The 25,304-nt window shown below is 55.9% G+C and overlaps 1 protein-coding gene across 1 annotated transcript in view; it reads left to right on the plus strand.

Moving 5' to 3' along the window:
- NUP210 (nucleoporin 210) overlaps positions 1-25,304 on the plus strand; it is an 89,810-nt gene that overhangs the window by 60,556 nt on the left and 3,950 nt on the right. The window contains exons 21-36 of the mRNA XM_021069388.1: positions 1,882-2,010; positions 3,201-3,328; positions 3,428-3,563; positions 4,910-4,972; positions 5,136-5,315; positions 7,634-7,714; positions 8,606-8,737; positions 9,942-10,100; positions 12,639-12,730; positions 14,334-14,508; positions 16,150-16,325; positions 18,177-18,397; positions 19,556-19,692; positions 22,073-22,196; positions 23,081-23,227; positions 24,643-24,893. Of these exons, the coding sequence (XP_020925047.1) occupies positions 1,882-2,010; positions 3,201-3,328; positions 3,428-3,563; positions 4,910-4,972; positions 5,136-5,315; positions 7,634-7,714; positions 8,606-8,737; positions 9,942-10,100; positions 12,639-12,730; positions 14,334-14,508; positions 16,150-16,325; positions 18,177-18,397; positions 19,556-19,692; positions 22,073-22,196; positions 23,081-23,227; positions 24,643-24,893 (2,331 nt within the window). The remainder of the gene's footprint in view (positions 1-1,881; positions 2,011-3,200; positions 3,329-3,427; positions 3,564-4,909; positions 4,973-5,135; positions 5,316-7,633; positions 7,715-8,605; positions 8,738-9,941; positions 10,101-12,638; positions 12,731-14,333; positions 14,509-16,149; positions 16,326-18,176; positions 18,398-19,555; positions 19,693-22,072; positions 22,197-23,080; positions 23,228-24,642; positions 24,894-25,304) is intronic.

A 25,304-nucleotide genomic window follows, 5' to 3' on the forward strand; every position in this document is an offset into this window, starting at 1 on the left:
CGTCTGCTGTGCCATCCGGAAGGCAGCTTGATGTCCAGCTACTGGGAAATCAAGTGGAAGAGGAATTGATTTCCTCACAGTTATTTATGTCCTTGTTTAAAATGTGTGAAATGGTTATTCTGGAGGAGAGAAAAAGAAGAGAAAACCCCTCCTGCACCCCGTCCGGGTCTATCCCCAGTTAGTGCAGCAAACGCATAGTTTTTGTGTTGTGAAGGACGTGCAACTCCCGGCAGTGGTAATTTTTGTAGGAGGATCAGATTGGAGCTTGAAATCATGTTCTCAGAGAAAGCTCTCACTTGTCTCTGTGATTTTTAAGAGTTCTCTCTGGGGCACATTAATAAGCAGGTGACTGGTCCTTCATAAAACTGGAGACCTGGTGGCCCTGGCCCCTAGCTCTGGGCACATTTCATACCAGGCTGGTGCGGCCGTGACTCAAACTACACAGTCATCACTAGGAGTGCTAGCATGCTTCTCACTCTAGGATCTTTATTAAGTGATCTGAGTCATTGTGTGGAATGCCCTGGGCACCATACATCTTAGATGTACCCTTACCAGTGCCATTGACAGGGCTCTCACCTTGGCCACCCTGCTAGCCCTCCCTTCCCCTGCCCAACAGTTCCTTTCTGGCTGCTGGTGGTATCTGGCCATGGAAAGTGGCTGAGTGTGGGATGAGCCTTAACTGGGTGCTCTGGCACTGTGTCCCTTCCCCCATGCTATCCTTTCAAGGCTGGGTTCCCACCCTGGATGGCCTGGTGTCCCCGTATGTCCATTGAAGGACTTAGACCAGAATCAGCACTTTCCAGATAGAGAGGGTACCTGCGGTGTGCAACCTTTTTTCCTAATGCCCAAATCCTGATGAAGCCAGGACTGTAGTTGAGTGAGCAGAAGTATAGGTCTCCTTCTGTTACCCCTCAACTCAGAGCCGTGAGCCTGGGCTCAGTCTACTTGACACAGGGGTGATGGGGTCGAGTCTGGGCCTGACTCTGGGCTCAGTCCCGGGGCTGCAAGAGGAAAGTCTCCCTCAAGACCGAGGGAAGAGTGCACCAGGGCGCGGCTGCACCAGGAGAAGTGAGCAGAGGGGTGAAGGTCCTGCCCCTCCAGATCAAGGGAAACTTTACTGAGAAGGGGTGCTTGAATGGGGCTGAGTGTGCTTGGGAGCCAGCAGGTGGACATGGAGGAGGAGCATAGATCTCCAAGGTGGGCTATGTGGGCTATATCTACCCCTCGTGAATATAAGACCACAAACCGCAGGCAGCATAGCTGGGGCCAGGCAGAGATGAGAGATAGCTGTGGGGCCCATCCACTAGGTTTGACTAACCTCCGTCTGCCCAGCCTCCCAGATCACCCAGTTGAGATGCGTGAGTAAGCGATACGACAAGTTATTGTGAGTCCGTCCATGGTGTGATCATGATTGTGATGCAGGTTGTCTAGGGAGAGAGAACCTTTTGAAGCTGGGATCCCTGGAAGGAGGTAGAGCGAGAAGAGGACTTAGAAAGGGGTCATTGCCAGTGAAAGACTGGAGAAATAGGAGCTTGGATGAGTTCATTCACTCGGAACCTTTTGCAAGGGCTCTGCTTCAAACACAGCAGAGCTGGAGATGAATGCTGAGGTGAATGAGACTCAGGGAGCTCACCCTGAAGACACCGTTGCCTCTGCCGGCCGACCCAGGTTCTGAGGTTCTGGAAGTTCAGACTAGTGCCCCTCAGTGAGAGCGCCACCTGGAATGCAACCGTCTCACACGCTGTCAGCGCTGGGCTTGCAGGTTCACAGGGTTAGGGTTTTCCCAGCCCTGGCCCCGGGGTCTCTGGGAGGTGGCGTCCTGTGGGCGATAGGTTGCTGCTGAGAGCGGCCCCGTAACCGCACTCACCTCTGGCCTTGCAGGTACACCCACTACTCCCGGGCACCACGACCATCATGATCCACGACTTGTGCCTCGCCTTCCCGGCCCCAGCAAAAGCTGCTGTTTACATCTCGGACATTCAGGAGCTGTACATCCGCGTAGTGGACAAGGTCAGTGTCAGCTCCCTGATGTGCAGAAGCTGGGAGACAGGGAGTCTGGGAGGTGTCTTCCTCAGGTCCTCCGCAGCTCACTGTGCAGCTTCACCCTGCGCTCTGGGTGTGGTGCAGAGCAGCCTCCAAGGCGTATGTCCTCATCTCAGCTGACACCAGTAAAACCTGGCTGTTAATCCCACTGTCCCCATGTTAGCACCAGCTTGGGAACTCCTGTCCTCTGGCTGGTACAGGTCACTAACCAGCCCGGCACACACCTTGCTTAAAGTGAATTTTCTCCCCAGGATGTAGGTTTTAGATTCTCAGGAATTTCAGTGGCAAATGAATAAAATGAACTAATGCCAAGTGCTTTTGCCAAATGAGTACATAATAGAGCTAGGCTTTTCTTGAATGTCAAGAGAGATTTTTATGACTCCTAATACCTGGAGTAACTGCAGTGAGGCTTGCAAAGCATGCTGTCAGGGTCCTGTCTTCCTGGGGGGAGACAGTGGTTGCTGATTAAAGGGGGGCAGGGCATTCAAGCAGCTTAGGCAACTCAGAATTCAATGTTCTCTTAGCCGCAGATACTTCCACTGGTGTTTTGCTTCCAGACTTCCGTTCTTTCACGAAGCAGTTCCTAAAGTTCTCACTGTGCATATTCTCTGCGGCCAGCTGTGAACTGCTGCGTCGGTGAACACTTATCAAACCCCGACTGTATGCCTGTTGCTCTTCTGAGCTGTGGACTATCTCTCTCTAACTAGATTGTTAGTTCTTTATTGCAGCATAGTTGATTTACAGTGTGTTAGTTTCTGGTGTAGAGCAAAGTGATTCAGTTATACATATATAATTATAGTCTTTTTCAGCTTCTTTCCCATTACACATTATTACAAGATACTGAATAGAGTTCCCTGTGCTACATAGTAAATCCTTGGTGTTTATATATTTTCTGTGTAGTCATGTGTATTTGTTAATCCTATACCCCTGATTGTTAGTGCTTTAAGAGTGGGATGTGCCATGTGTGCATCTAAGTATTGCAGAAGCCCCTTGGATACAGAAAGCACTTCACTGGTTTTCTTTCACTGATGGGCTGGAGGTCAGCCAGAGTCTGTGGGTCTGAGGCTGCTGATGCTTTTGCAGAGAGCCGTGGGTACCACAGGTGTTGGGCTGGTTATTCAGAAATCAGCCCTGAGTCTCTGTCCCCTGCCATGTAGGTGGAGATTGGGAAGATGGTCAAGGCATATGTCCGTGTCCTGGACTTTCACAAGAAGCCTTTCCTGGCCAAGTACTTGGCCTTCATGGACCTGAAGCTCCGGGCAGCCTCCCAGATAGTCACATTGGTGTGAGTCCTCTCTGGGGTCAGGGGTTGGAGGAGGGTATCTGGGGGCAGCACCAACGGGTCTGTCTTGGGGAGAAGTCCCAGCCCCTCCCTCTGTTCCAGGGCCCTTGACGAGGCCCCAGACGACTACACTGCCACGTTCCGTGTCCACGGCGTGGCCATTGGCCAGACCAGCCTCACTGCATCTGTGACCGATAAAGCCGGGCAGAGAATCAACTCAGCCCCACAGCAGATTGAGGTAAAGCTGTTCCTCTTCACGCATGGTGGGACCAGCCCAGCCCCGTTGCATGTCAGGGCGGGGGACATATGGCTTTCCCGTGACAGGCTGGGAGTTTTGGGGGTGGCCCAGGAAGCCACCTGGAGAGGCCATGTTAAACTCTACCCTAGTATCCTCTGACTGAAAGAGGGTCTTCACTGGCTCCGGGGATCTTGGGGGGGCAGCAGGAGGGAGGGGCTGGGCTACTTTACTCTCTGGGACATAGGCTCATAGTGTGGCTCAAAGGACCTGTCAGATACCAGGAGGTGGCAGAACATTCCTTAAACCCTTGAAGGACTGGAAAGCAATGGCTGGGTAGGAGCTGCAGGTGATGTGGGCCTGTGTGTAGAAGCATGTGCTGATGGTCAGCGCCTTGGAAGTGGGGGCTCCTTGCTAGAGCTCCAGGGGCAGTTCCCAGATGAGGAAGCTCTGGGGACCCAGCTCTGTCTCAGCGTGTAACTCGTGCCTCCGTGGCCTTGGGTTTTGACAGGAGCCCCATAGTCACCAGGGGCGATCCTGCTCTGGCCAAGAGGTCATGTCCTAGTTTATCCTTCAGGAGTAGCTCTAGACTGTTCCTGCTGCGTCTGCTGCAGTCTCAGCCCCTGGGGATGGTGGACTTCATGTCAGGGGATGCAGGTTGTGCCTCTAGATGAAATGCACCTTCTTCTCCTGCTGAGAGAAGGTCATTTCTGTCTATAAATTGCACAATCCTACAGAGACTAGTGCTTACGCACAGAGCGGCTCTTGGCCGGGTGGCACGTCTTCGGACAAAGTGGGCACCGTGGAGGTACAGGAGGAGGACGCAGGGACTTGGCTCTGCTGCAGACTTGGGGTGTCCTCATCCCTGCCCCCCGCTCCCTGCCTTCCTCATCCAGAAAGTGCTGAGGCCACTGAAGTAGAGAGCTCTTCTAAGGCAGTCTGTCAGTAGAACCTGGAGACATTTTGTGAAAGAGGCAGCCTTCCAAGAGGAGACAGGAGATCTCAGAGGTGGTGGGTTGGACACTTTGACATGGGCCAGGATCTCGTGGAGGTGGATTAAAACACATTGCCGGATCCCACCTCTGACCACAGTGTGGGGCAGGCTGGGGAGCAGGTCTGTCTCCAACAGCAGGACACACCCCCGAGAACCCAGACCGGGGACCCAGCGGTGTGACAAGGTCTCAAAGAGGCTGAGTGGGCTTGCCCAGAGTCAGCTGGGACCCCAGGCCTTCGTCAGAGGGGTGATGTCCATGCACCATGTCCCTCGCCTGGAATTAATTGTGACTCTGCTCAGCTGTGTGAGCTTGGAGCACAACGATCCCCTTTCTCTCTTGTGTCTCCACACCCAGGTCTTTCCCCCGTTTAGGTTGATACCCAGGAAGGTGACGCTGATCATTGGGGCCACAATGCAGGTAGGAGCCACAGGCTGAGTCCTTGCCCCACGCCCACCCATGGCCACAGCTGGCCACGCCCCTGCCATGGGCTCCAGGAGATGAGGAGGAGTGTTCCAGGGTGTTGGCGCCCTTGCCTATGAGGGTGGGGTGTGGGCAGACCACCTGCTGCTTCTCCCAACAGATCACCTCCGAGGGCGGCCCCCAGCCTCAGTCCAACATTCTCTTCGCCGTCAGCAATGAGAGTGTTGCAGTGGTGACCGGCGCCGGGCTGGTGCGGGGGCTCGCCGTGGGCAATGGCACTGTGTCAGGGGTCGTGCAGGCCGTGGACGCTGAGACCGGCAAGCTTGTCATCGTGTCACAGGTAACTGCATGGGCTGCACTGAGGATAGGTGCCTTCTGAGTTCCCCGACACCAGCCCTCCTGTGATGGAGCGCTGCTCCTCAAGTGGCTGCCGGGGCTGGTCCACCATGACGGGAGGGCTTGGGCCCTGCTGCCGGGACCACCCCTCTCTGTGGGTCTTGCTCGTGCCCTCAGAGTCTGAAGGTCCTGCCTGTTGCCTCCCTCAGCCACCAGGGCCAGCCCTGCGTTCATACCCTGAGGTTGCCCTTCTCCAGGCTGAGGCCCCCACCCTAGGGACATCCCAGTGCAGGGTAACGGTGACCATGTCCACCCTACACGTGCCTCCTTGAGTCCTCGCATGCTCCACTCCGCCCAGGGTGCGGATGGTGGGCCCATGGGGTGATCCATGGCCACGGCCACCATGTGGCTATCCCCCGCCCTGGCCTAACATTGCTGACTTTAGAGCCCTTCCCCTTCAGTTCATTCATGGCAAGCAGGGCTTGGAGATGTTCTCTTAGAAGAGATGGGGTATTATGGCTCTGACACCCTGGATATCAGTATGTGGTTTTGGAGGCATGCGTTGGCTTGGCTGCCTTGAATACGGATAATTGGACACTGGTAGTATTTCAGTTGTGGATTTATATTTCCTGGAGAAAAAGAAAACCTGAGTCATCCGCTAGTATCTTTGCTCAGTTATAGGATGTGATCTCCTGAGGCTCCTTGCTGGAGCAGGGCCCATTTCCTAACCACTTCTCCAGGTCAGCAGAGTTTCCAGGGTCCGAGTCAGGGGAGCCCTCTCCAAGGAGGTCCTCAGCCTCACATTGGTGGCACTGACTGCAAGCAGGAGGAAAGGGCGTGTCTTTCAGTCTGATGGTTTCCTTCTTTCCCGGGACGAGCACATCTCTGGGCCTCTAGGCAGAGCGTGGGCAGGGCTCAGGGTGCCTGGATTCCACCCTGGGTCCTTGACCAGCGCTAACTTACTGGAGCACCTGCTTGGTGGTCAGGCCAGGCTGGAGCCCTGGCTCTAAGAAGGGTATTTTGTTCTGTGTGATGTGACTGGACAGGAAGTTTTCAGAGACCAGCCATCCCATTGCTCATCCAGGATTGGGCCCCTGAGAGTTGTCCTGGAGCGCTGCTGAGTTCGGAGCATTTGAACACACATACCAGGGAACGCCCGCTGTTCTGCCCTGGGGAAGGAGCCTGACTTTGATCCAACATTGAGTTCATTGATTTGCTCCTTTTCCCTCTCCAGAATTACAGACCAAGGAGACCCTGCTTTGCTTCTCTCTAAAGAAAGGGTTGCAGCCTCAGAAATGGAGCCATGTGGCTGAAATGGCAACTGGCTAGAAATTCGGCTCAAGGGACACAGCCACGCAGTCCCTCCTGGCCACTGCTTCCCTCCTGGCTGATCTTGCTGGGCTACCTCTTCCTGCCTCTCCCATCTGGCAGGCTGGGGGAGGGCCCAGGGCAGGCCCTGGCGCCCCTGGCAGTTGGAGAGGCAGCACCACCAGCTGCATCTGAAAGGTGTCTCCTGCCAAGCAGGCAGAGGCTCAGCTTGGGGCCCTGAGGTCCATGTGTCCACAGTTATGCGACGCTGGTCAGAAGCTCACAGTTCCATTTGTCCAGTCCAGGTCGCCCTGAAAATCGGCTCCCAAGGCCAGAGGGTAGTCCAGGACTGCCAGGAGGAGGCTGAGCAGTGAGACGGATGAAGGGAAGGAAGGGAACAGATGCTTACTTAGCACCTACTATGTGCCAGGGTTAGCGCAGATCACAAGGCACAGGAGGTGGGCTCACATGAGTTCATGTAAAGAGGGCTTGAGGGTTTTAGTAGCTTAGGTTCAGTATGAGTCAGCAGCACTACGAGGAAGCCAGTAAAGTTAGTCTTTGGCCAGATTAACAGGAGCATAGAGTTCAGAATGAGGGAGGGTATAAGGTCTGTTCTAATCACACTCTACCTGGTTCCTATCTTTGTCCCTGTACCCTACTCAGTCAGAGACAGACTGGATTTGGGATTGGGACAGTTTGGAGACTTATCCTATGAGGGCATCCCAGCCTAGAGAAGTACAATCCCTGGTCAGTGTCTCCAAGTCCCCAAAGTGCTGACCTAGAGCATCCGGATTGAACAGGTCTGTAGACTCAGAGGCCCGGGCTGGCTCTCCCTGGGGCAGGGGAGAGGCAGCAGCCAGGTCCACAGGGGAAGAGCCAGCCACAAAGCCAGGCCTCCTGGGAAGGAGTCACAAGTGCTTTCTCACGTAAACCTGAGCTGGCCTCTGCAGGAGCCCCCTTCCTTGGAGGGGCCCCTCTCTGCAGCCAGCCTGAGCCCTCAAGCCCTTTACCTAGGATCTCGTGGAGGTGGAGGTGCTGCGTCTTCAGGCGGTGAGGATCCGCGCCCCCATCACCCGCATGAGGACGGGGACCCAGGTGAGGCGGGAACCTCGTGCTCTCTGGGCGGCCTCTTGCCAGGTGTCAGGCTCTGAGTTCTGATTGAAGATGGGCTTGGAGCTGCTGCCAGGATGCTGTTCCCCGGATGTTGTTCCTCTGCTGGATCAGTCTCCACCCCCTCCTCCTGCTTAACCCTGTTTCCCTGCGGGGTCTTCACTTCCCTGTTCTCCTTCCCAGAGCACAGGCTCCCTGTCATTCTTATGCCTGTGATGCCTGCATCTGCATCATCTGTCACCTCCACACACCTAGGATAGCTCCTGGGCCCTCAAGGAGGGAATGCTCTGTGCACGTCCTCTCCTTAGTGCTTTCTGTGTGTTACTCCACCCAGTGTGCATAATAGCCCCTCCAGGGACTCGGGACCTCCGTGTCACTGTATCACGCGGCAGGCTTAGGGCTCCTGCCGAGGTCACCAGTTAGTACTCAAGGGACTGGGTGCTGACTCACAGCCTGGCAGAGTCCATCCCTGCCTTTTGCCACATCAGACTGTAGGAGACTGGATCCACCCATGCCCACCCCTCATGATCAGGGGCCCCTACCATCCTGGGAAAGAGGGGAGCAGACTCGCTGGGGAGCTGCAGGCCAGAGCTCTAGGGGGTCATTTCAGGGCTAGGGTCTCAGCCAAGGCCCCAGAGGGACTGGAGGGAGGGGCTGGCACTGTCTTCTGCTCTATCCTCTGCTGCTTCATCAGACCCCCCTCCCGCCCCCGACCTGTGCCGCGTTTGGCCTTGGTTAGGGCATGACCAGCTCCTGTTGTCCCTCAGAGATGGGGATGTACCGGCCAGTGGAGAGGCAGTCCAGGTGGTGCCCCAGGCATCCAGGGGATCTCCGGCTGCAGGTCTCTGGTGGTCACAGGCCCACTTTTCCCCACAGATGCCCGTCTATGTCACCGGGATCACCAACAACCAGAACCCTTTCTCCTTTGGCAATGCTGTACCGGGTCTGACCTTCCACTGGTCTGTCACCAAGCGCGATATCCTGGACATCCGGGGGCGGCACCACGAGGTACCCATCTCCCCTGAGCCCCGCACCCTCCATCCCAGGTGGTGTCAAGGTGGGAGGATTCTCCCCTCTTCTCTGCCCATGAGGTCTGCACCTCACACCCAGGCTTCCTGCCCCTTGAGGCTCACTGTCTCCTCCCAAATCTGCAACCACACTGTCCATCCCCCAGTGTACCCCCAACCTGCAGTCCTGCTGTGTCTAGGATCACGGCCTCCCAGCTCCCCTTCTCCTGGTTCCCCAGGGCAGGCTGCAAGCTTCTTTTAAGCATGTGCTCGTTGGCCCGCCACAGCAGATGGGCTTAGAGGTCACTTGCCATTGGAAGGCAGCAAGAATGACAGCCGTAGGGAAGCCACAGAATGTCACAGGGTCTTGGTCGGGGTCCCCAGTCTGTTTTTTCTGACCACCTTTCTAAGATGACACCTGGCAGCCCTGGGGTCTTCTCCAGGTTTTTCCCAGGGCCCAACTCACTTCTCCTTAGGCCTTCTTGGGGGGGGGGGGCGGTCCCTGGCCCCTCCCTAGGTCTGATCTGGAGCCCATGCATGGAGTGACGTGCTTGGGCTCACCCAGCCAGTGGGGTTGTGGGCCTGGGCATGGGCCATGGGGACTGGACTGCACACTACAACCCTGGACCTGAGTGTGCTTGGTTTAGGAGGTTTCTTGTGGGGATAACGCCCTGGGGAGGGGGTGGGACACAGGATGGCATCTCCTAGAGGCTGCCTGAAGCTCATCTGGTGCAGAATGAGTACCCCCCCTCACCCCACCCAGTGGGATCAGAATCTGCTCCCCAGTGCAGGGGTGGGGGTGGGGGGCTTCCCCAGACTGTTCCTGTGGTACCCTGGCATGTGACTTATTCACAGATATCCCATAACAGGGCCTCTGTGGGGAAACACCCAAACCTAGTGTCTTGGTAATTCGTACAGACTCCCGCATGGTTAAGGCTCGGACAAGTCCTGCGTGAGAATGCTAGCTGGTGTGGGTTAGCCCAGCATCTTCCATAGGTACCCGTGAAACACAGTGCGAGGTGCCCTGTGCTCATGCTGGGGGGACCTCAGGCTGTGGCTCCTGGGGTTAGCAGACCCTGACTTTGTCAAGAAGGCAGCAGTGTGAGAACAGACAGCTCAGAGTCAGGGGCTCCTGCCTGGCTCTGCCCTGTGGGGGAGTGGGGGCCAGCGGCTCTTCCTGAGGACATGTTTATTGTCTATCACAGGCGTCACTCCGGCTCCCATCCCAGTACAACTTTGCCATGAACGTGCATGGCCGGGCCAAAGGCCGCACGGGGCTGAGGGTAGTGGTCAAGGCTCTGGACCCCACAGCTGGGCAGCTGCTGGGCCTCGCCAAAGAACTCTCTGATGAGATCCAAATCCAGGTAAAGGCCAGGTGGACAGAAACCACCATTAGCGGGAGGGTAAAGCCAGCCCGGTGTCCCTGCTCCTCCAGGGGATGTGGCAAATGGGGCAGGGGTCTGGACTGGGGGGTTGAGGTGCTATGGGAGCCCAGAGATGGGGTGACCCAGGGCTTCACAGAGGGGTGGGTTCAGCGGTCAGGTGGGTGGACAGTGTGGCGCATGCAAAGGCCTGAAGGTCTGAAACAGTTTGATATGCTCCCGGAATAGCAGATGGTTCTGAGCTTGGAGTCAAGTGCCTTCTGGGAGGAAGAGGCTGGAATGTCAACTGAGCTGGGCATTCATCTAATTGTCTATATATTTTGCAAGCGCTCTGGGGCACTAACGGGTAGCCGCACTCTCCCCATGTCCTGGCTGGCTCCTGTGAAGCCTGTAGTCCTGGGGGTGAAGCCCCTACAGGACCCAGTGAATGGACAGGAGGGTCCTGAGATACCAAGGGTGCCACCCATCATTCACAGATGGAGGCAGCCTGCTCAGAGCCCCATGAGGGCACACTGGGCAGGACTGGAACCCAGCCACCCCGTCCCCCCAAGGGCTTGATACCCACCTCTACCTCCCTACTCCTCCCGGACCCTCTGTAAAAGCAAGGAGGGGACAAGTTGCCTCTGAAGAGCATTTTTAGCTTCAGAGACGCAATTCTGCTCATCTGGGACTCTGTAATGTCAGATCCTGCTAAATTGCAAAGAAAAACTGAGAGTAGCCCCTGGATATCATGAGAAAAGAAGCAGGTTCAAGCCCTTCCTCAGGAAGACACTAACCACTTCTAAGTACACACCCCACTCTGGGTCAAGAAGCAGATTTCAAAGAGAGAAACGCCCGTCTGCCAGCCCCCTTACCCCTGCCTGCAGGGGCGCGCGTGCACATACACACACGCAAATGGCGCGCAAATACACAGACATATACACATAGACACACAGGGACATACATACACAGATGTGCACACACACACAGACATGTAGACATGGACAAATACATGTTCTTCCCAGCTAAATACAAAATAAAGAAATTTCTGATACCTCTCATAGAATTAAAGTCAGGGCTTCCTAATTCTGTGCCCTCAGTTGTGTCACTTACCATCTCTGTGCCTCGGTTTCCCTGGCTGACAGCGGATGGGTTTTGAGTGCAATCAGAAATTTAGAGACCCCGGATCCAGCCTGCAGAGATGTTTTATTTCTCTCACTTGTTGCTTTGAAACAATTTGTATTGGCACCAACATTTATGAATAGGAGGGTTCTGTCTGAAAGTCTGGTGTGCTGCTGGTCCCATGGGCACAGTGTGACACCCCATGGCCACACCTGCAGGAGGAGGGAAGCAGCCATGCCCCCCACTTTCACAGCCCCCCAGAGTCTCCCTAGCCCTGAGGCTATTCACATGGCATGGGTACTGGTGCTTTCCTGCCAGTCACACTGACAGGAGAGGGAGAGCCCTTTGTACCCCCATCTCAGGAGGGACCACGGAGGTACATACCTTGGAACAGAGGGAGGGGACCTGTCTCTGAGTGTGTATTTCCTGCGCAATGCATGCATCTGAGTGGAAATCAGGGAGACAGCTTCACTCCGGATGCCACTTGCCTGGTGGAAGGATTCCCCTGACCCTAGCACCCGGTCCAGCCCACAAAGGCCAGGCCCAGGGCATGATTAGGAAGTACTACCACTCTGTGGTGTCACACCCATCCCCCAGCGCTGAGAGACAAGCGTGGCGAGGATGATTTCTCTTAGACCCTTTTTACAGAGGAGGAAGTGAACTTGAGTACATGGTCAGAGCATAGCAGTGCCGGGATGGAGGGAAGTCAGGCTGGTTTCCTTCTGGAAAATCACCCGTCAGTTCAGATTTTAGCCACAGGCCCTTAGCAGTGGCCAGCTGGTCTGGTCAGATCAAAACCTAGGGCGGGGACAGGGGCCACCCAAAGCTGTGCTTGACCTCCAGGCTGGATGCCAAGTCTGTCCACAGCCCCGAGGGTCCTTGCGGAAGGGACTTAGAAGGATGGTGAGTGCTTCAGGCTGTGTACAGAGAGCGGTCCGGGGTCCCAGGGAAGGTCAGCCTCTGTGGCACCATCAGCGTCCATCTGCCATCATCAGGTTTCTCGGCTGCTAGCCTGAGGTCAGCAGGTGCCCTGGTTTTGTGCTGATCTTGTCAGGGCCTGGCCAGAGAGAGGGCACGAGGCTTGGGTTGGGGAGTGACACAGGGTGGCCCTGGGATGGTCACATGAGGAGAGCACGTCTCGCTGAAAGAAGGGGAATTTAGAGCTCTCTTCAGACTCAGTCCCAGCAGGAGCCACCTAGCAGGACCTGGACCCTCACCCTGTGCGCCACCTTCCACACCCACTCTGGGAGCTCGGGGGTGGGGAGCAGGGGCAGGCCCTCGCCCACGCGCACCTGCTGCTTCTGCTCCTCACGCCCTTGGCCTCTTAAAGTCAGCCCTTGCAGTCCCATCCCCAGTTCCTGCCACTGGGAGATGCTGGCAGACACTGGACGCTGGAAGAAAACTCGCCCTCTGTTCCAGGTGTTTGAAAAGCTGCGGCTGCTGAACCCTGAAATAGAAGCAGAGCACGTGTTGATGTCGCCCAACTCATTTATAAAGCTCCAGACAAACAGGTGCGTGACTCAGTGAGGCCTCAGCCAGGTTGCCAAGCGGCGATCACACCCTAAGGCTCGTTCATCAAGTTGTCAGGAGCCATAGGGACTCCAGGGGAGCTGTGCCTCCTTCCGTGTGGTGCTAGGAACAGGGGTGGCCTCTCCCTCCTCCTTGTCCTGGAGGATGTCCCTGCATCATCTCCCCGAGGGTCCCACTTCTCCCTGTAGCCCAGTGCCTTTAACGCTTCTCATGGAAATCTGACACTTCACAGAGGGAAAGTGCCAGTGTGGAGGTGTCCAAGTTTTCAAAGGCCCCTGTGTCTTTAAGACTTACTGCTCAACGTGTAGTCTTGGAGCTGGGGCACCACCTGGGGGCATGTTCGGGAAGAGGGGGTGCATATGACCTGGGGTGGGGGTGAAAATGCAGATCTCATCTGGGCCCCTCCCAGTTCAGGGGTAGGGGGGATGCACATGAACCCTGAGAAGCAGGTTTTGAAGCCTGTCTGCAAACCTGACTTGCCTGGCACTCTAAGGCGATGGTTTGGGTAGCAATGCCTGTCACGTGAACTGCAAATGCAAGGGCAGGCACTGCAAGGACCCTTGGAAAAACACATGTGTACATGCAGTGGGCACGCAGCCCAAAGTGTCACCACCCGGCTCCAAGCCAGGCTCTGGAACAGAGGTGGATGCCAGCCGTGCCCTTGAGGAGCCTGATGGAGAGGAGGGGGTGTAGCATGAGAAGGGCTATAACGAGATGAAGTATCGTGATGAAGTCACACCCCAGAGAAGGGCCCTCCATGTGAGGGTCGGTGGCAGGGCAGGGGCATGCCCCTGATGGACATGCTGGAGCTGGGTCTCACAGGATGCATAGAAGTTTGGCAGGTGCAGAGGAGGGGATCAATGAGGAGGGAGAAATTTGGAGCAGAAGCAGTGACATTTGCTTAAAGACATCAGCAGAGGGTCTGTGGGGCTGCAGCGTAGAGAGAGGGTGGGGGGGTTGGGCCTGGGAGGCTTTTCTTTCCTTTCTTTCTTTATAACATCAATGAATATGTAAAAGAGCACAAAATACTGCATAATTTGTCATCTATGCAGTGCATCTTATCAGTAGTTTTCCAAACCATATTCTTAGTAAGTGGCCCATTTTTTTCCATTACTGCCCTGGGAAATAGGACAGGGCAGGCCATTGCTCCCATCTCACAGGAGAGCAAACCAAGGCTGAGAGAGGGGCACTTGTGCCTAAAGGCGCTCTGTTTGCAGGCTATGGGGACTGCCTTTGGGTTCCGTCCAGCCCAGAGCCCCATCCTCTTTCCACTGTGCATGGCTGCCTTATTGCAGCAAACAAAACAATTTTTTACAGCAAGTGTCTGTGCAGCTGATGGGACCCTCGGCTCTCACGCCCTCCCCTCCCATCTACCGGCCACAAAAGTGCTGCTCTCTCTGGAACTCTTGGTTTTTCAAATTAGGTTTCTCAAAAGCGACCTGATGACCTGGCCAGACTGCTGCATGTGGTCCTGATTCACAATGGGGCCAAGATAACAGCCTTTTCTTCTCATGGGGGGCAGCGGCACTCTGAATCTCAGTCCCCTCGCCCTCTGTGAGCACAGGTCTGTTTTGTTCCCTGAAGGGATGGCGCTGCCTCTCTGAGCTACCGCATCCTGGACGGGCCTGAGAAGGTGCCCGTTGTGCACATTGACGAGAAGGGCTTCCTGGTGTCAGGGTCCTTAATTGGGACGTCCACAGTTGAAGTGACAGCCCAAGAGGCTTTTGGGGCCAACCAGACCATCATCGTGGCTGTCAAGGTAGGATCTGCCTTCTTTTTAGAGTAATAAAAGCACTAAAACCTTTGCAGGTATGCAGGTGAATTATACTCACCTTCTAGTCAAGAAATCATATGTAAGAATTTATTTAAGGACCCAGGTAAGAAGCGACAGCATCTTCTGGCTGTCAGAGCCAAAGATCCCCAGAGAGGATTGATGGCAAGGACCTCATTTCTTTTTTTTCCTTTTTGTTTTTTCTGTCTTTTTAGGGCCATAACCTCAACACATGGAGGTTCCCAGGCTAGGGGTCCAATCGGAACTGCAGCTGCCGGCTTACACCACAGCCACAGCAACACCAGATCTGAGCTGTGTCTGTGACCTACACCACAGCTCACGGCAATGCCGAATCCTTAACCCACTGAGTGAGGCCAGGGATCGAACCCACCACCTCATGGTTCCTAGTTGGATTTGTTTCCACTGCACCACGATGGGAACTCCAGGACCTTGTTTCTTAGATGGGGATACTGAGGCCAGAAAGGTCTGTGGTTTGCTGGGACTGGCACCCTGGTGTCCTGAGCAGCCAGCAGTGCCTGCTACCCAGCCAACCAAGAGTATTGCATATGTGTGCTGTCCTGACTCAGAAACCATTACACTGCAGCTGGCTCCTTAGAGAACAAGGTGACCCATCCTACAGGCAAGGAAACTGAGACTCGGTGGAAGTGAGTTGCTCAAGGTCACGCAGTGATTGAGGGCCAGGGTCTGGGTTGCAGCCCACATCGGCCTGGCCCAGGTTTGTGTCCCATGTGCTCCTGCCATGCTGGGCTCCTTAGTGACAAGACTTTACCCTTGGGCGTTCCTGGGTCGAGTCCTGGGGTTTATCCTGAACCAAATTTTCTTCACACATCTTATCACAGCCACTTTCTAATCCTCAGTGACAGACTACATGACCACTTTAATACTCAGATTTTGCTTGGGTTGTAGGCCTATTTCCTTATTAATGTCTTTTTGTTTCAAGGTGGGTGTCCAGCAGGGAACCCTCCACCCTAGTTTTTGAGTAAGCGATGGTGACTGACTACTCATCCTGTGCCAACAAACGTGTATTGAGCACCAGCTGTGTGCCGGTCACTCACCATTGATCTTTATCAAAGAAACTGGGTCTTTTGGGGGCTGGATTTTTGGCCAGGACAGATGTTACCTGGAGTCAGAGGACCAGGGCTACTCTCTAAGGAACTTGGGTTCCTGGGCTCCTGAAAGCCACCTGCCCTCCTATTCCCATTCCCCTCTCCCAGAGGCACCTGTCCCAGGTGCCTCTGGGGGTACAGGGGCTCCAGGCAGTGCACCTCTGTGGCTGAGCAGGTATTGCTTCTCCTTTAAATGCCCAGAGAGCCAGGTCCTCTAAAAAGACTGAGCAGTCAAAGCCCATGGGATATTTTTGCAATGTGAATAATGATCTAATTTTTCACAGTCATGGATTTTGACTCTTGTGGGTCAGGTTTCCTCAGAGTGAGGCTGGCCACTGTGTGGGGAGGTGGGACAATGTCACAGGGCCAGGATGCTCACTCTTTCCACCACCCCCCCAACACCTCCTAGGATGGGGGCCAGCTGAGGCAGGCCCCTCAGGAGGGGGCTCTTCGGGGAGCCGTTCCTGGCACAGTCATCACCACACCTGCCCGCTGTCCCCAGGTGTCCCCTGTTTCCTACCTGAGGATCTCCATGGGCCCTGCCCTGCACACCCAGAACAAGGAGGCTCTGGCGGCCCTGCCCTTGGGAGTGACCGTGACTTTCACCGTCCACTTCCATGACAACTCAGGAGATGTCTTCCACGCTCACAATTCCGTCCTTAATTTTGCAACTAACAGGTAGGATATAGGTGCCCTCATTCCCTAGGAGAAGTCATGTCTCCACCGCTCCCAGATCCGCAGGCGACTAAGAGGCCAGCACTACTGAAAGAAGAGTTTGTTACCTATGGTTTCCCAGAGCAGGGATCCCTCCATACTAGCAGGGCCACAGAGGGCATGCCAGACTCAGCCAGGTGGCTGCAGCGAGGGAGACATGGCCAAGAGGTGTTGTTACCATGTGGCATGAAATAATTCAGCAGGGATGACCCCTAATAGTGAAACACAGAAACCTTCTGTGGTTGGAAGGTTTGTAGTAAGACTTTTGTGCAGCCTGGAAAGCTAGGCTACAGGGAGATGCAGACCACTCTGGCTGCTGGCCTGGCCATGTGGTCAGTGGACCCAAAGCATCAGTCACACCCTCTCCAAAAGTTGGTCAAAAAAAGCTTCCAATGTGCAGGCGCTGGCGAGGAGGGAGCCTGACCGTCTGCTGTGTGCATACCCTTCTACGTGCCGTCTGACTCCTCACTGTCACCCAATTGTAGAGGCCCAGAGAGGTCAAGCCACTTGTATACAGCCGCACAGTCAGGAAGTGGGGTTTGAATACCTGGTCCCATTAGGTCCCAAGGGCAATTCTTTTTGGCTGACTCTTCTGAGATAAAACCGCAGCCTCAGGCCTAAAGTGAGGGTGGAAGAGCAAGGAAGAGAGTTATGGCCTCAGGCTGGACCTGCTGAGACATCTGAGTCTGCAAGCACAGTGGTTCTCAAAGTGTGGACCCCAGACCAGCATCACTACCACCACCTGGGAACCCTTATGAATGCACATTCACAGGCCCAACAATCTGTTTTAACAAGGCCTTCAGGTGACTCTGAAGGTTGAGAACCACTGTCCCAGGGGGTGTAGACCCTGCTAAGAGGAGGAGAGAGGAGCCTCAGACCAGGAGAGGGCTTGGGGGCGCCAGAAAGGCCTCCTGGGGGTAGAATTTTGCATCTGGGTGTTGGAGACCCTTGCACCTTGGGCCTCCCCAGGCCTGCAGCAGGTGGACACTGGTGTGGGCACAGCAGAAGAGCAGAGTTTGGGGTTGGGCCTGGTTCAAGCCTGGCTCTTCCCTTTGTGACACCATGAGCTCGGGCAGGTCACCCCTCCAGGCCTCTGTCTGCAGGCCTGTCACCTGGGGAATGTGGCTCAATCCCCTAGGCCACCCACTGAAGCTGTGGTTATGAGGGCCTCTGGCAAACAGTGGCACTCTGTGCACACAGCAGGGGGTCTGCCACCCAGGTTGGAACAGAGCCTTGTCCCAGCTCCTTCTCATCCCTGCAGAAGCCACCCCCATGGCAGGAGCATCTGTCTCTAAGAGGCAGGTCAGGGCTCAGGCGTGGTGGAAGGAGGCCGCAAAGCAGAGACCCTGCCCCTCCCCCACCCAGCCAGCCTGCCCTCTCCCCACAGGGGCTGCTCAGCGCCCTGCAGCTGCTGGCCAGGTTGTCAAGCCTGTGTCATGGGTATGTTATCTGCCTCAGTCAGCAAATGAGGAAGCAGGCAGGAGCCTTGTCATTTGTCCCAGTGACAGTGCAGGAGGCTTCCCCAGTGTCTTGGTTCCTTGCTCGGGGGGCTCGGAGCACTGGGCACCTCACCTTCCTCTGGGCCTTGGCCTCCCCTCGCGACATGGCCGTGGTGACCCAGCTGTCCTGGCTGGGCTGTGGGGTTGTCCTAGGTGATGGGTGAGTCCAGTTAGTGTAGCCTGCAGGTCCCCCACCTGGAGCAGGTGGCATTTGGGCACAGGAAGTAGGACCATCGCCCAGCTGGGGACCTCCACTGGCTCTGCCCCTGGAGCCAGGACCCCCTCCTAAGACTGAGCCCATGTCTCCTGTGCACAGGGACGAGTTTGTGCAGATCGGGAAGGGTGCCACTAACAACACCTGTGTAGTCCGCACGGTCAGCGTGGGCCTAACTCTGCTCAGAGCCTGGGACTCAGAGCACGGAGGCCTCTCCGACTTCGTCCCACTGCCCGTCCTTCAGGCCATCTCCCCGGAGCTGTCTGGAGCGGTCGTGGTGGGGGATGTCCTCTGTCTGACCACAGTTCTGGTCAGCCCAGAAGGTAAGAGAAATTCTGGCCGAGGGAACCCTCTGGTTGGGAGGTGGCCTGGGGTGCTCAGCCCCATGGTGGCAGGTGGACATTCTAGAGCAGAAGTTGGAAAACCGCTGTCCCCAGGCCAGATCCAGCCTGCAGCCTCTTTGTAAATAGGATTTTTTTAGCAGTCAGCCACACCCCTTCACCTTTGTGTCGTTAGTGGCCATTTTCATGCTGGATCTGCTGGGCTGAGTGGTGGCATCAGAGACCTCGAGGCTTACACAGCCCAAAATCTTTACAATCTGGCTTTTATAGAGAAGGTTGCCACCTCTGCTCTAGGAGTTTTCTGCCCTGTGGAAATGCCCTGCATCGACCCTGTTGTCCTCAGCAACCACAAGCCATGGAGCACCAGAAACGTAGCTGGTGTGGCTGGTGTGGCTGGTGCAGTTGAGGAGCTGTTTTGTCTTGATCAGCTTCTTAGCCAGGGCTGCCATGTCAGGCATCTGGGAGGGAACCTGAGCTGAGCATAGCTGTGGGATTGGGGGTGGGGGTAGGGGGGAGCATTTCCCACACCACCCGTATATCCATGAGCCACGCATAGTTATTTACTTGATTATTTTTCAAATTGGCTTCCTTCTTTTAAACCTAATTAAACTCATTTTAAAAGGAAGTTAAATACTGCCTTAAAGAAAAGCAGATATAATTTGCTACAGATAGCACGTAGCTGTTGAATTCTTTTATTGTATTTATTATATAATGAAGCTGGCTTTTCACTAAGGACTACTGTCTAGTGACAGCTCTGAGCCTGCTACCTGCTTTGTTGTGCAAAAAGGATTGCTGAGCAGGGTGGGTGGTAGGGGTGGTGCTGTGAGGGAGGCCTGCAGTGGGCTGCCACTGGAGGGCCAGCACCCAGGTCATCCCAGGATGGGAAATGACTGAGATTCCCAGTAGGGAGGTATCGGGCAGGGGCCGAGGTCTAGTCTTGGCAGGGCTGTGGCTATGCAGAGAGCAGGTGCCCTGGGAGCTATGGGTGGCACCAGATGGCTGTGGCCAGGAGCAGGAAGGGAGGGGCAGTGAAGTGTGGGGATGGGGCTGCAAAGATGCCACCCAGGTGCCCCAGGTGAGATGGAGCTGGCTGGAGTGTCAGGCTGGGAAAGATGGGTCACATGCAGTTTCCTCTCCCAGGTGTCCCTGGAATCTGGAGCTCTTCTGCCAGCAGCATCCTCCACGTCGACCCTAAGACAGGCGTGGCCATGGCCCGGGAGGCAGGATCCGTGACCATTTACTACGAGGTCGCCGGGCACCTGAGAACCTACAAGGAGGTGGGGCTTTGGGACACATGTGGCCAACACTCTGGAGTGAAACCCTTGGCTTTTGATACAGAATGATTCCCTTTTCTTTAAGAAAGAAGCCCCAGCATCTTGGGAGGCAGTCACACGGGGGAGTCACGTGCCTGCCTGGGGGCAGGCTCCCCCCAACCCTTCACAGTGTGTGAGGAGGAAGGCCACCTCCTGGGGTGGTCCCAGCACCCATGCACTTCTGCTCTTGGCCTAGCCCCAGGACAGGAGTGCCCGCTGTGGGCACCCCGGGGAGTGGTGGATGTGGGCGGCCCCACAGAGCCACTTGGCATCACCAGCAAAGTTAAACTCCCCCTGCAAGTCACCTTTTGAGTCCTTCTGGAGGCGAACAAAACCGCTCTCTCTGTTTACCTCCAGTGGAGAATGAATCAATGAACAGAGTCTGGCTGCGTTCCACGGTCTCATTTTCAGAGCCAGCGTGTTCTCTATGGAATCCATCAGTTTAACCTAATAGCCTGCGTGTTTAGTGCTGAGGCTCTGGAGTTGGGGCGAGCCTAGTGCACGTAGAGGCATCTTGTGCCTAATTAAGTACCCCGGCACCCCCAACTGAAGAAGCCCTGGGGAGTGGTCAGGCAGGGCCTGCAGGGGGATGCTGGCAGAGGAGGGCATGGCACAGCAGAGATGTGTGGGGTTCGAGAGCTGAGCCCTGGGGCTGGCATCTAGGGTCTCAGGGAGCAGAGGCTGGCTGTGCAATCAGATCACGACATGCATTCAAGGCTGATTAATTCTCAGTGGAATGGCTAAGCTCTGGGGCCAGGATGCCTGGGTTCAAATCCCAGCTGGGCCACTGAGGGGCTGTGTGACCTTGGGTGAGCTGTTTAACCTTTCTGTGCCTGGGTTTTATAACCTATAAAATGGAGATAATGTTGTGTAGCTTAAACAAGGTATGAACATGTGAGAAGTACTTAGACAGGTGCTCAGCACATAGCATAGGAGGTGTTAGCCGCTTCTGCTCCTGTTCAGGTAGGAGGTTGAAACTTATGCCAGATGCAGTAGGGAGTCATCAGATATTTTTTGTTTTTGGGGTTTTTTTTTTTAAAGCAAAGAGTGATATAAATCAGAAGTGTATTTGGAAAAGTCAATCGACTGCTGCCTAGCTGAACCTAAGTGCCTGGGGCGGGGGAGGGGCTGCAGGGTAGCAGCTGGGAGACAAAACTGGGCTCTGAGTGGGCAGAATCTCCCTGAGGAGATTCAGGAGGGAGGGTCTTCAGAGCTTGGCCACTGCTTGGAAGCAGGGCTTGAAGAAAAGGGAGGACTTATGGCTGTGTCTGTGGGTCTGGCTTGCGCTACGAGGGGGAGAATGGCCCTTTGCAGAGAGGGGGTCCCAGAAGCAAGGGCCAGTGGGGGGCGGTGGCTGATGGTGAGTTTGAGATGGTTATTTATTGCTCCTCCAGGTGGGGCTGGGGGGTGACGCAGCTGGGCGGGCATGTCTGGAGCTCCAGGGCTGAAAGCTGTTGGAGAGAGGGGGTCTGCAGCACAGACCTGGTTCTTTAGCCCTGGGAGTGGCAGGAGCAACCAGGGCCGACCACAGCAAGGGGGGCATGGGGTCAAGGCCCTGGGTCCTCCCAGGGGTGGGAAAGGAGGGCGTGGAGGAGCCTGCAGAGTGAAAGTCGTGGGGGCGGGGGGAAGACAGATGATGGGAAGGACCAGGGCAGGGGCACGAGTGCCCACTGTCATTCTGGAGAGTGATGGGACCGGCCCCCCAGCCTGCCAGCGGTTCTCTGTCAGCCATGGCCCAGGGAGCTGCCAGGGCTTGGGGAGGAGTGAGACTCCATCCCTGCTCCTGAGGGGCTCACGTGCTGTTGAAGACCTGGTCCCTGCCCAGAGCCAAGGACGGCCTTGCGGCTGGAGGTGGCAGCCTGGAGCTGGACCAGCAGGGCGGAAGGAGTGCTCAGCTTAGGCCAGCTCATCCTGCCTGGTAGGTGGGAGGGCTGAGCAGGGAGGAACCTGGGAAGACGAGCGGGGCCTCCAGCACTGTGAGTGTGCATTATTGTCGGGCTGGTTTATTTTGAATAAATGACAGTAAGGTAAAATAGATCCTTCTCTCTTTGTTGAAAGATTAATTAGCCTTATTGATGTACAGAAAAAGGATCATAACTGTCAGGGCAGCCAAGTCTGAGGCCGCCCCCGGCCACTGCCTGAGTTCAGGCCTACTGTTCGCCCTGCTCTGCTGCTGGGAGGAGCAGCTGGGTGTGTGGGGTGGGTGCTCTGGCCAGCCTGGGGTCTAGCCCAGCTCTGCCGTAGCCAAGCAAGTCATACAGACCTGGGATCTTGCCACCTGAACTTGGGAAAGGCAGCACCCACATCCCAGGCACGGGGCCTTCAAGCTTGGCTTCCTCCCCAGATAGTGGTCAGCACCTCACAGAGGATTGTGGCCCAATACGTCCGCCCTGTCCAGACTGGCTTCCAGGAGGGCGAGGCCTCCAAAGTGATGATCACCGTGGGAGAGCGGAGCTCTAACCTGAAAGGTATGGTCAGGGGTCAGATGGCCTGGGTGGCCCAGACCAGGCTGGGAGCGGGGCAGGCAGCTCAGGCTCTTCTGATGGGTTTTGTCTACTCTTCCTACTCCCCCTCTGGAGACAGCATTCAGCCCTACCTGGCCTGCCCCTGCCAGCGCTTTAGACACTTGAGTCTCCAGGAGCAGAAGCTGAAAGAGCCCGGTCCACAAACTGCACTGCCAGACCTAGGGCCCCCGAGTAAAGAAAGCCACTGACCACCACACACCCAGAAAATAATGGCTTAGCAGGCCTGGCCACCAATTCTAATTTTCGTAATTACCTCTCCCAAGTCATGCATAGAACATTCGACTTCCTCCCCTGCCCATCACGGCCCAGGACAGCAGCTGCCAGAAATGAAGCCATCAATACAGGCTGTTTTTAAAAAGCTACTTAACTGCTGGAATCAAACACACTGTTCCTGTCCTGCTGCAGCTTCATGCCCTGTGGTCCCCTCTCTGCCCGCTCCAGGGCTGCAGACAGTACTGTGCAGCTGCCAGAACGATGCTTAGGGTATTAGTGGGGACCTGGTGCCCTCCTGATGTCCAGGAGTAAATGGCCCATTGCCCTTGCTGACAGAACAGACGCCCTGTGTTAGTGGGCCTGACCCATCTGCCATGCTGCTGGACACGGCTTGGGAACAAAGGCTGAAATCGCCTCTGATTCCGAAGGGCCCCTCCCCGTAAAATTCATCCTCAGCTTTATAACTTCAACACCATCAAAAAGCTTTGGGAGGGATGCGAGCTCAGGTCCGGTTGGCCAGGCAGCCTCCATGGTGGCCGGCTTGTGTCCTTGTGTTGGGGCACTGCAGGCAGGGCAGGGCCCGGCCCACAGGCATCTCCTCTCTCTGTTTCTAGGTGAGTGCTCACCAGCGCAGGTGGGAGGCATTGCGGCCCTGCACCCAGAATCCCTTCTCAGCTGCCAGCTGCAGTTCGAGCAGGATGTCTTCGACTTCCCAGCACGGGAGGTTTTCACTGCTGAACCAGAGTTTGACGCTGCTCTGGGTGAGTCTGCAGGGTTTGGGCATTAACACAGACCTTCACAGAGGGCTTGTCTTCCGTGCATGTGGCTCAGGATGGCCGTCTGTCCAGAGGGGCTATGTCTGTCAGGAGCCCTGCCCAGGGACTAAGGTCATCACCCTAGTCTCGGGTTCACTGTGGTCGCCAGGAGGGGTTGGCATTTGGATGCCCAGTCCTGCTGCCTCCTCAGCAGCCCCCTATGCCTGGCAGAAAGGACGGGATTCTGAGTGGGAGAGCCTGGTCCCAGGCCTTTCATACCCTTCCCAGCTCAGGCCTGCAGGTGACATGGGCAGGACAGTGCCCTACTCTGCCTGCCTACAGGGCTCTGAGAGGAATGAAGGGTTCGTGTTTTGTCAGGAGTCAAGGGCCATGCAGTGTGCGGGGGATGGAACTGCTCCATGAACCCGGGAACTGGAGGCAGGCACTGCAGGTGGCCAAGTGGAGTGGCCTGAGTGTCACCAGCTCGCAGAACGCTGTGAGCTCTCAGGACAATCCCTGTGACATGCTTATTTAGTGCAGGGTTCAGCTCATGCTCACACCACGTCCTAATGGGATGGCCAGCATCATGCCGGCATCATGAGCATGACAGTGGATGTGCAATTGGCATGTTGTCTCGTTCTTTGTTTAGAAGGTGCAGCCCCGCCTTCACCGGGAGCCCAGCCTGCACTCCCGCTGCAAGGAGAAGCCTTCCCTCTGCTTATCCTTACCAGACAGGATGTGCATCCTGAGGGCAGCTGCAGGTGGCCTGAGCTTGGGGCTCATGCAGAGTGGGCACAGGTGGTCCCAGGCTCTGTGTATTCACCTGAATGGTCCCACTTGGCAAAGGAAGCCATCTCACCTAGGGGCCCCTGGCTGGCAGGACATGGCATCTTGGTTCCTGGCTTGCGGAGCTTTCCAAGGCTCTGCTCAATAGTGTTCATTGAGCTCATGTACCTTCTGTGGGTCAGTGGAGGACCTCGAGTAGTTCCAACCCAGAACTTCCTGCCATGCCCACGGCCATTAGTGTACCAGGGGTCAGCCTTGCTCGCTGTGCAGCCAGCACAGGGTTGTGGCACCTGTTCACCACTTCCTCACCCTGATTGTGAGACAGCCTGGCTGGACCCTGAGATGCTGAGCTGGACCAGGCGTTCCTGCCCTGGAAACATTAGTGGAGCCGGAATCTGGGGAATGGAGGATTCTGAGACGGTGGGGCAGGGGGTGCTGGTCACAGAAAGCTTGTCCCAGGTGGGTCAAGTGCATTGAAAAGAGACAACCCAGGAGGCTCTTGGAAGAGGAGGAGGTGATGCTCACCTGGGCTGTGTAGGATGTGTAGGAGTCCTGCCATTAGAAAGGCAGAGAGAAGGAACAGCATCAGGGCCGGGGGTGGGGCAGCAGGCAGATCAAGGCCCTTGTCTCTGCAGGCCGGTACCTGTGCTCTATCACGATGCTCAGGCTGACAGACAAGCAACTGAAGCACCTGAACATGAGGAGGACGGCACTGCTGGTCACCGCCTCCATCCTGGGCAGCCCCTCCTCCGGAGAGCAGATTGGGGCTGAGGTCCCCTTCAGCCCAGGGCTCTATGCTGACCAAGCTGAAATCCTTTTGAGCAACCACTTCACCAGCTCCGAGGTCAAGGTCTTTGGTGCCATGGAGGTTTTGGAGAACCTGGAGGTGAGTGGTGTCCACGCAGGAGCCAAGGGGTCAGGGAGGACCAGGTGGAGGTGGAGGTCCTGGAGCACCTCTCTTTAAAATTAAAACCTTTAAAAAGGTTCAAAACCTTCCCCCTTCCTTGTTTCCATAGCACTGCAGCTGTGTGTCAGCCTCTGAAATGGAGTGAATGCTCATGATCGCTCTTGATCTTCCTCAGCAGGAAGTGCGGTGTGGGGGCAGCACTTAGCACAGAGCACCTGCCCAGCGGACATGTCACGTGTCCCCGAATGAACTCAGTGCAGGGAGGCACGTGGACCTGGGGCAGAAAGGGCAGCTCAAACCCCAGCCTAGTACTGATTTTGCATAACCCAGGACAGTTGCAGTCTCATCTCTGGGCCCAGGCCTCCGTCCACTGTGTGGAGGGAGCCTGAC

The sequence above is a fragment of the Sus scrofa genome, chromosome 13 (assembly GCF_000003025.6).
Source record: "Sus scrofa isolate TJ Tabasco breed Duroc chromosome 13, Sscrofa11.1, whole genome shotgun sequence".
NCBI lineage: Eukaryota > Metazoa > Chordata > Mammalia > Artiodactyla > Suidae > Sus > Sus scrofa.